This window comes from Mytilus californianus, unplaced genomic scaffold (genome assembly GCF_021869535.1).
Source record: "Mytilus californianus isolate M0D057914Y unplaced genomic scaffold, xbMytCali1.0.p SCAF_23, whole genome shotgun sequence".
Classification (NCBI taxonomy): domain Eukaryota; kingdom Metazoa; phylum Mollusca; class Bivalvia; order Mytilida; family Mytilidae; genus Mytilus; species Mytilus californianus.
The window spans coordinates 6,072,100-6,083,196 of record NW_026262672.1 but is presented as its reverse complement, the minus strand read 5'-3'; the positions used below and the strand labels follow the sequence as shown (position 1 = coordinate 6,083,196).

Sequence of the window (11,097 nt, the reverse complement as noted above, 5' to 3'; positions counted from 1 at the left end):
ACATTCATATTTTCCAGCGTTTATTACAAAAGGTTCATGAGATATTCTTCTGAATGCTTTAACACAAATTTTCGGTATTCTTGATTTGTTATTTATAAATATATGTCTGACGACAAAAAATTTTCATATCATTTATCTATGTTCTTAAAAATAACTTTCATGAATATTTATTGATAAAATCAATATATAACAAGTGATAAGGAATATTATTTTGTACTTGATAATATCTGCTTAATTATATGAAATCAGTTATCAGTCAAAAACACAAGTCACATGGGTAGAAATGTCTGTGGCAACAATACACCAGAATGCCCTCACGGTCATCCCCTGTAAAAAAACATTCTACCTGATGATAGCGTTTCTTTGTTTACATTTAAAATGATGTCACAACTATTATCTCTAATAATAGGTCAAACATTAGGTTTCTTTTTCAACAGATTCTGAAGTTAAAATGATTCTTGGATTCTAAAAATAATTTGTACAGACTTCATCCCCTGTCACATGTAATGCCTGCCTCATATTATTATTAAAAACTTTAATAGAATAACAGAAATTTTGAAAGCTAAATTATTCAACAACACTAGTTCTAAAAATTTATTAATATTGTCCAAAATATCAATAAACTATTTAAAATGGTTTTTTTTTCTCATAAAAAAAATATTGCTCTTCATTTTATGATTTATTAGAAGCTTAGGAAAATATTTTTGAATTTAATTGTGTCCCTTGTTTTCATTTCCTGGGATAAATCCAATACAAAGTATTGGTATTGAATAATATTTTAAGAAATATTTAAGTCATACCATTTACTTAACAAGAATGAAGTATATGTTTTCAGTGTCATGCATTTCAGTCATCATATTTGTTGGACTTTGTTGTTCGATAGTTTCTTTGTGGTAATAAAATGTAGCAAAAAGAAACTCTTCAATAAAAAGTTAGAATACTTCCTTTTTTGGTGAACTTTTATGAAGGTAATGCAAGTTTAAAACTATAATGCAATGGAGAGATATAAACTGCTTAGTATTATCAAATAGAAATTGGCAAGTGATATTATATAGTTGAATAGGATCAGTATAATTAAATGAAAAATCTGGTAAAATACTTGCATAGCTAGCATTCTAAATTTAGAACGTAAAAACTAAAATGATGATGAAACAGTCAATTATTATGCAAAGAAATTATACAGTTAAAGACAGCAAATAATATTAACCTGATGGAAACAGCTTGAACATTAAATTGCAGTAAATATTTATTTTACTGTGTTGTGCAGTTGAAAATATAGAAGCATATATCTAATTGCAAACAGTTGAAACACTGACTAGTTAAAAATTTTTACTCTCAATGTTTTGCATGTTCTCAACAAGGATGTTCTCGTGAAAACATTCATGTAAAAGAGAACGATGAAACTAAAAACAAGTTTTCTATGCAAATATTTAAATGTTTGATGAATATTCATTATTATTGCATTTAAATTCAATAAAAATATTTTAACCAATTGTGTTCTGTTTGTTGTGTACTTGTATACTTTATTTGTAGTTATACGAAATAAAAATTGAAACATTTTTGCTTTGCATCACCGTACGGAGCTTTTAGTTTCAGTCCACATACACGCCATATTGAAATAATTACTTATTACAAATAGATACTGATTGGTGGCTTTATGTTGCGGCGTAGTTTCAGCAACAGCTATTGGCTTAAATGAGATAAAGAATTACAGACTTTTCTCGTCTCAGGATAAGATATCAAATGTGGGGAAATTAACTATGTGAATTACAGTTGTGATCAATTGTCATTAATTCATGTTCGTTTTACTATGCATACTGAAATTGAATATTGAAATTATTAATGCATGTTTATTTTCTTTGTTAATCTGCAATATGCACCCTTTTATTTTGCAAAACAATTTTTTCTCCAGAGAAGCACACCTTCAGAATCCTGTTTATTAAGTCTCCCAAATCTCCCAAACGAAGTTTGGTAAGACTTATTGGTTTTGCTCAGTTATTATTATTATTATTATTCTTCTTCTTCCTCTTCCACTACTTTTAAATTTGAACTTGCCGCACCCGTTCTCCAAAACCGCTTGTCAGATTAACTTAGGGTTTCACAATATGTTAGACTAACATGTCTAGTGGTGCAATCAGTGTTTTGTTTGTGCAATGGGGTTTATAAAGGGGTACTTTGAGGGGCAAAAAGAAAGAAGGGTTTTACTATAGAACCCTATGGGATTTTATTTTAAAAATTTTTCAAATGATTATAAATTGAAAACCGTTTGTAATAGACACAATCTTTTTAATTGAAAATGTTCTAAATTAGTGTATTTTTCTATTAATGTTTACATTTTTAACACCAAAATGCTGCTGGATTATAAATGAATTTATGTAATTAAAGTTATTTCAATGAAAACAAACAAGCCATATTGACATTGACAGGACAAATTAAGTAATTTCAAATCTGAAGTAAAACTTTAAACATATCTAAACAGAAGAAGTGCTGTTCACTTCAGGAATGATTAAAAAATGAATTTCTGAAAAGACAAATCTTTAAAATACACTTTTTTACAAGAATTCGGATGGTTATGGACACTACACACTGACTACAATTTCCGACAATTTTCTATTAACATAAATTTTGTGATTAAAAGAATAGTCCCCGAATAGTCATTAATACTGAATTTCGTGAAAAGGAAGTTTTTTTAACATTTCACATACCTAAATTGTAGATGAAGTTAAAATAAGTAATTTTTTACCTTAATATACTTCAGTTCATTAAATAACATTATTTAATGCTTTTTCACACTTTGAAAAGAAAAAAAAACATTTGCTTACATCTTTCTACCTCATTCTTTGAACCAGCATATATATTTGTCTAATACTTGCAAACATAATATCATTTTACATTTACACTCCTATTACAAAAAAGTACAATCTATCAACACGAATAACAACTTATAGAAACATGGAACACACTTTGTCAATTTCCCCCCTACAGGATGGACAGTTTTGCCCCATATTTTCAACTTGCAATGCACAGACAAGACAAAATGTGTGACCACAAGGTGACAGGTAGGCATCCCTTTCCCGGTCCACACAGATCTGACAGCGTCTGTCATATGAGAATGTAACCTGAAAAAAAAAATACCAAAGCTAAAATATAACATCATTAATCAGCAAGCAAAATTTGTGTATACTTTACTTGATCTGAATAATATAATTTTATTATAATTGATAGATTTCCAAATGTAGTTAAGGCAGGAGAGTGTTGCATGTTCCATGGTATCTCACTCAAGATGTCATATATAGTTTTAATATTAAATGGATGTTGTTTGTCATTTGTTGTTATCAATAGAAACCAATATATCCAGGCAGCGGCCTTTCACAAAGGATTCAACTCAATTAAATCTGCATCAGTCGTACGAAAATATTAAAATTTATTTTGTAGAGCATGTATATATACTACATCTGTACATGTGCAATCTTAAAGTCATATGAAACGAGTTGTTGAAAAAAAAAGTTGAACATGTTTTTTTAAACTAAATAGTTAACCTTTATCCATATACTTCTTTTAGTGAAAACTCTTGTGTTTTATTGTAAAACTTTATGAAATGTACGGCTTCTGAATTATTTACTTCCAGCAAGTAATTAATCTGATATTCAACGAATGCTTTTCCGTATGCATGATATTCCTCTTAAACAATGTGAAAGCCGTTACTGCGCAAGTACAATATTAAAATTAAATTAAAAATAAACCAACATTCATTGGAAATTAAGACATATTTTTTGATCGATGATGAAAGAAATCTTTTTATACACAAATTTGTTTTAAAACAGTTTTATAAGGTTGATTAACAAACAAAAACACGCAGAAAATATTTTAAAAATGGATTAATCAACAAAGCTCAATTGTCACACTTATTAACCACCTGCTTTCAGTGCACACTTTTGTCGATTGTTTATCAATATAAACGTGTCAGAGAACATCGCAAGTTCGTCACTAAGTTTAATTAGGAAAGATGGTTTCCATATAAAATCAACAAACGCATTATTTTGTTTGTAAATTACACATTACACTCAATATAAAAAGTGAAAATATATTACAAAGGTCTTAGTTAAGTATATGTGCATGTATTGGATGAATAATTTAGGGAACATAATTTTTTCCATCAACTCTTTTCATATGACTTTAAGATATACATGTCAAATCTGTTGATATTTAGACAACTAAAAGTTCTAAATGAAATAAGTCTATCAATTTAATATGATTTTTTTTTATTAAAATCAATATTTCTCTTCAGAACTTGACAAACCTGAGGCTTGGACAAGAGTTGAGAAATATCATATAATGTATTTAATTGTGTAGTGTTTTTTATGTTGGTTATACTTCATTTACTATTATGTCGTCAGGGTATCATTGGATGATAATCAAGTCACCTCTTTTAAGCTTATAATTCTTGAGAATAATTCACAGCTATCAATTAATAACAAGAGTGGACACAGATGAGTGTGGATAGTGAATATTGCATAAAACTGCGAGCCAACTCACTAAGGATACCCCATCCCATTATGGCATTTTTACTACACTACGGTACATTCAAGCTTGATACATGCAGCTTTAAATTTGGATTGTGATTAAATAGTTAACACAACAGAAGTTTCTGACACAAAAGGAATGTGTAACTACTATTTATGACTTTAAATAAAAGAAAATTTAAAATTAATAATAATTAGAGTTATCTCTCTTTGCATATTTTAAGTCAGTGTGTAGAAACCAGAAAAATATAACTACATCTATTTAAAGCAAGTTAATTATCTTCCTTTAAATATTTCAGACCAAGAATATCTTCCTTTATGCACATTCTCTGGTCATGTACTGGAACTGTGTAACGTTTAATTAATATTACTCCAGTCATTTAGGAGGAGTTGTGCTTAATGCCAAATATTGGATATTTAAACTAAGTGATTTCAATTATCTCCCTTGAAAAAAATCTGACCAGAAATATCCTCCTTCATGCACGTTTACAGGTTGTGTACAACAACTGTGTAAAGTTTCATCAATATTGATTTATCTGTTTAGGAGAAGTTGCGCTTTCAAGACTTGTTGCCATTTATTGCTATATTTAATTCAGTAGATTCAATTATCTCCCTTGAAATAATTCCTACCAGAAATATTTTCCTTCATGCACATCCTTATATCATGTACTACAACTGTGTGAAGATTCATCAATATTAGTCCATTCATTAAGGAGTAGTTGCGCTTACAAGACATATACAGACAGACAGACGGACAGGGTGATTCCTATAAACCCCCCAAAACTTTTGTTTTTTGGGGAGTGTATAAAAATATATAAACATGTGCCAAAGTTTTTTAAAAAAGGTTAAAGAGTTAAATGATAAAATGCTTAGCTTGTTCCTATATAGAAAACTTACTGTAGGTGTATCAGCATGAAATACAATAGGTTTGTTTGTATCAGTAGCACCTATTGGTGTTCCACCAAAAGCTCCTATTGATGTTCCTAGTGTGGGTGTTCCTAGTGTGGGTGTTCCTAGTGTAGGTGTTCTACTAGAAACAATTGCCTGAGGAGTTGCAATGTTCGGTGTTCCTAGTGTTGATGATCTAAAAGAAACATTCATGGCTGGAGATGTCATAGGCTTTCCAACTCCTAGTATTATTTCAGGCTCTGGTGGGGACATGTTTCCGGGAAATCCTAAACTTTCCAATTCATCAGAATCGGAATCGGTTATGGCAAGCATGTCATGTATCTGTAAAAACAAATGCACAATGTTTACTTGATTTGATAAATTTTAAATAGGCTGATAATCAACTACAGTAACTTATTAATATGCCAATATTACCAATCCTTTGATTTACAAAATGCAGCATGATACATCAAAATGATCAGCCCAAAATGTCCAGGCAGGAATTGACACACACAAAATAGCTGATTAACTTTTTTTTATAATGAATAAGCTTTATTGAAATAACTAGATATCAGTGAAATGGGAGCCAATACAGTGGGCCCCGCTGTCCATAACAGACACAATCTTTACCATAGGACATGGGATTCCCAAATGTAAGTCTTTTTACCTTGACCTTTGACCTACAAAGTTGAACATACATTATGACACGCCCTCTGGTGTTGGTCAATATACATGTGAAGTATAAACTTTGAAATCATAACGGTTCACGAGATATGGAGCGAACATGATCTTTCCCATAGGACATCGGGTTCTATACTAACACTTAAGTTTTTGTCCTTGACCTTTGACCTACAAAGTTGAACATACATTATGATACACTCTCTGGTGTTGGTCAATATACATATTATGGCATATAGCGTTTGCATATTCGAGGTTAGGCCTTGCTAATGCTTTAAACGACGTAATAATGTAAATGACGAACAATATTGGTCCCAGTACACTGCCCTGAGGGATGCTGCTTGTCACCTGTTTGAATTCTGAGTAGCTGCTGTTTACCCGTACTTGTTGTTTTCTACCACTTAAGAATGCTGTTGCCCATGGTGAAGTATAAACTTTGAAATCATAACGGTTCTTGAGATATGGAGCAGACAGGATCTTTCCCACAGGACATGGGGTTCTATACTAAAACCTAAGTTTTTGACCTTAACCTTTGACCTACGAAGTTGAACATACATTATGACACACCCTCTGGTGTTGGTCAATATACATGTGAAGCTTAAACTTTGAAATCATAACGGTTTTCAAGATATGGAGCAGACAAGATTTTGTTACGAACAGACTGACGGACAGACGGACGGACAGACTGATCACTATAGGGCGACCCACCTTTGGCAGGGCCCTAATAAGCAACAACATGTATGTAAATAAAGGTATTCGGAATAGAATAACATAATTATTCATGTGGTACACATGAATGGAATTTGGGGGCGAAAAGAAAGTTAAATTAAGAAGAAATAATAAATAATGCAAGGATTAAGAATTATAAGGATTAAACACATTTTTTCCATAGGTTATTTATGTGTAAACTGGGTCGCTTACTCACAAACTTATCATAAAAGTCCTTCAGACTTTACTTCAGTTTGTGAGTTAACAGACCGAGTTTACACATCAATTACCTCTAGAAACAAGAGGCTCTCAAGAGCCTGAGTCGCTCACCTGTAATTTTTTGCTTAAATCTTTCATCAATGATTATTTTTGGTGTTTATCTTTATCTATAACAATATTCTAGACAATAACCTAAAACTGCAAAATTTCCTTTAAACATGTTAAATCATCAATAAGCTGCAAAAACTGCATTTGACCTTATGTTCTTCTTTTAGACATGGCAGCCATGTTTGTCGATGAACAAAACTTCAGATATAATTCATTAACTCAATAACCTGAGAAACATTTAGTGAAAGTTTCAAAGTATTTGGCCAAGTAGTTTCAGAGCGGCTGCAGAAGATTTTCAAATGTTAGCAAATATGATTGTGTTGATGACACAATTGTGTAAAATTGTCTTTAAAGGGCAATAACTCCTTAAGGGGTCAATTAACAATTTTGGTCATTTGACTTATCTGCAGATCTTACTTTGCTGAACATTTTTGCCATTTACACTTTCTCTCTATCTATCATAATATTCAAGATAATAATCTAAAACTGCAAAATTTCCTTAAAATTACCATTTTAGTGGCAGCAACCCAGCAATGGATTGTCCAATTATTTCTGAAAATTTCAGTGGTGATATATCTTGACCTAATGAACATTTTAACCCATGTCAAGATTTGTTCTAATTAAATGCTTTAGTTTCTAAGATATGGGCCAAAATCTGCATTTGCCCCTATGTTCTATTTATAGCTATGGCAGCCATGTTTGTAAATGGATCAAAACTTTGTATACAGTTAAAGTTTCAAAGTATTTGGCCAAGTAGTCTGCATCAGAGCAGAAGATTTTTAAATGTTAGCAAACATGATGACAAAATTGTGTAAAATTGTTTTTAAAGGGTAATAACTCTTTAAGGGGTCAATTGACAATTTTGGTCATTTGAACTTTTTTGTAGATCTTACTTTGTTTAACATTTTTGCTATTTACACTTTCTGTCTATCTATTATAATATTCATGATAATAACCTTAAACTGAAAATTTTCCTAAAAATTACCATTTTAGTGGCAGCAACCCAACAATGGATTGTCCAATTGGTCTGAGAATTTCAGGGGTGATAGATTTTGACCTATTGAACATTTTTACCAATGTGTCAGATTTGCTCTAAATGCTATAGTTTTTGAGATATAGGCCAAAATCTGCATTTGACCCCCATGTTCTATTTATAGCTATGGCGGCCATGTTTGTCAATGGATCAAAACTATGGATACAATTTATAAACTAGATACCATAAGGAACATTATGTTAAAGTTTGGAAGTATTTGGCCCAGTGGTTTCAGAGGAGAAGATCTTTGAAATAGTTTACGACGACGACGGACAACGGACGACGACGGACGCCAAGTGATGACATAAGCTCACATGGTCCAGCTGAGCTAAAAATGTGTTTAATCCTATATTACACCAAATCTTCTTTTTTATATTTGACCAAATGTTAAGTGTATTATCTATAGATTCCAAAGCTGGCTTGTAATTCAGCTTAACCATTCTATCAAGGTCAACTGAAAAAGTAATTCCAAGAAGTTGAAATGTACCCATTTCAATCCCCACTTAACACAAATTTGATTTTGACTGTTTTTTACTACCTATCCAAATAACATTTGATTTTTCTATATTAATTTTTAGTCCTGAGATTTCAGCATGAAATTGGAGATCACAAAGAGATGCATAGAGCGACTCAGAAGAGCTGTCTAAAATCAAAGAAGTATCGTCTGCATACTGAGACAATTTAAATTCTGTATCATCTATAGTAATGCCCTTTATCTCCTCATTGTTTCTCACCAATTTGCCTAATATTTCAGCACACAGTAAGAAAATATAAGGAGATAAAGGATCCCTTTGTCTTAAACAACCTCGCTCTACAAAACAAATGTCTGACAGACAACAGTTTTGAGTTACTGCAGCTGTTATATTATTATAAAAAGTTTTAACCCAGGATATAACGGAATCCCCAAAATTAAAATATTTTACTGTATCATAAAGAAAAGACAAAGAGATTTAACTTAATGTCATATCAATGTAATAATAATTATAATACCTTAGACATGTCAGTATGTATTGTAATTGGGGTACGCATTTTGTATCCGCAACTCCTCCTAAACCACTCAAATCATAATTTAATGAAACTGTCTGAGATTCTAAATCATATAATGCCATTGTGCACCTCCTATTTGGTTTTTGGTCAAATTGATCTTTGGGGTTTTCAATACAAAACATGATCTTTGCAAGGAGCTGAGTATATTTTTGTGAGCTCTGAACACAGTACCTCTAGTTTTAAAAGGAGTAGTTGCACTTACATTAGACATTTGGACAGAGGGATGGACAGGATACTTCCTATTATTATCCTCCTACACCAAATTTATTATAATGACTGAATTTAGAAGTCTCCACTTCATATTTAACTGTATTAAATTTACTAGAAATAATTCAGGCTTAAGTATACACCTAATATATATAGCTTAAGATGAGAGGCAGGGGTATAATTAAATGCTTGGCTTGGAGGGACTTGACACTTACTGTAACAAGTTGAATACTTAATGCTGGGAAATAGGTGCACTCAAAATTGATGTAAAGACACACTATACTGACACTATAATCTATCAAATACTGGTACAAAACAACAATAATATCATATTCAAATTTGCTGAAAGGATTCATATTGGACATGTTGTACTGGGACAGTACTATGTTACGTAGTAAGCTATAAGGATATTTTAGGTTTACTTATTGATAATACCATTCTAAATAGACATGATTAAATAATAATAATCAACATTTTTTTTATAAACAAAGCTAATAGATACACACCTTTTCCTTAGACAACAGGTAAATCCTTGCTTCTGAAGTTTTACGTTCGTTGTAGAATTGTAACGCTGAAAAATTTTCTCTGTTTATTGTTTCAGTGAAAGATCCCAAGCTCAGTGTCATTTTATGTAAAGACCCTTTCTTGCTTCTGCCACAGGGGTAATATTTATCTGTAAGCTTCTCTATTACCTCCTCATATGTTGCATTATATTTAACAAATATAATTTGGCTCCCACAATCAGTTAGTTTGAGTTTTTTTGAATTGGATTTTACTTCCTTATACACGTTGGAAGCAAATGAGTAATGCTTCCACCCACAATGAAATTTTAAGTTACTGCTTTGAGTGCTACTAGTGATGTTCACCTCCCTATCAAGTCTTGCAGGTTCCTGAAAGAACAGATTTAAAATATTGTTATGTACAATATGAATGACCCTTCTGCTATAAAAGGAGTATGGTCGCGAAGGCCTTAATTTAGCTCATAAAACAAAAATAACTTTGTAATTTCATATGTAACAACAATTATAATTCACAATCTGAAATATGCAAATCAAGATATTATTAACCTTTTTCTGTCTCAAGGTTGGTAATAGGCTCTGAACAGCCTCTGAAGCTCACCTAAATCTACTATGGTTGGAATTATGCATATCAAGCCAAAAAGTGCATTTTACACATGCAGGGCTACATTCTGTTTTTAGCCATGGTGGCCAATGTTTTTTAAGTAACAGTTAAATCACAAACTTTATACTAGATACCCTAGGGATCATGCAGCTGAAGATTGGTTGAGATTGGTTCTGTAGTTTCAGAGAAGATCTTTAAAATGGTTTACACCAAATGGAGGGACAAATGACGATTTTTTTGTATGGCTTTAGGGACAATGTGAGAGACCTTAATGAAAAAAGAACTATAAAACTGTACAATAATCTTACTTTCAAGACATTATTATCATGAATACAAGATGCAACAAATTGTGTGAACTTAAAAGAAAAAGAAAACTGGATATTCAACTCATCCAAGTCCTCATTTACCAGAGATAAAAAAAACAAATTAACAGAAATTTAATACTTACAAGTTTCCTTTTTTTAACTTTTTCACGTAATTTATCAATCATCGCAATCATCTTTTCCTCTGAAAAAAATTAACAAATAAAAGGCTTTCACAGACATCAAACAGATTTTTTTACAA

The 11,097-nt window shown here is 31.4% G+C and overlaps 1 protein-coding gene across 1 annotated transcript; it reads right to left on the bottom strand.

Moving 5' to 3' along the window:
- Nucleotides 1-2,939: 2,939 nt before the first annotated feature.
- LOC127732349 (uncharacterized) lies at nucleotides 2,940-10,295 on the bottom strand. The gene is made up of 3 exons (XM_052241391.1): nucleotides 9,918-10,295; nucleotides 5,421-5,753; nucleotides 2,940-3,119 (listed from the first exon to the last, which is right to left on the bottom strand). Exons 1-3 carry the CDS (start codon nucleotides 10,035-10,037, stop codon nucleotides 2,943-2,945), a joined length of 630 nt encoding a protein of 209 aa, XP_052097351.1. The 5' UTR covers nucleotides 10,038-10,295; the 3' UTR covers nucleotides 2,940-2,942.
- Nucleotides 10,296-11,097: the final 802 nt, after the last annotated feature.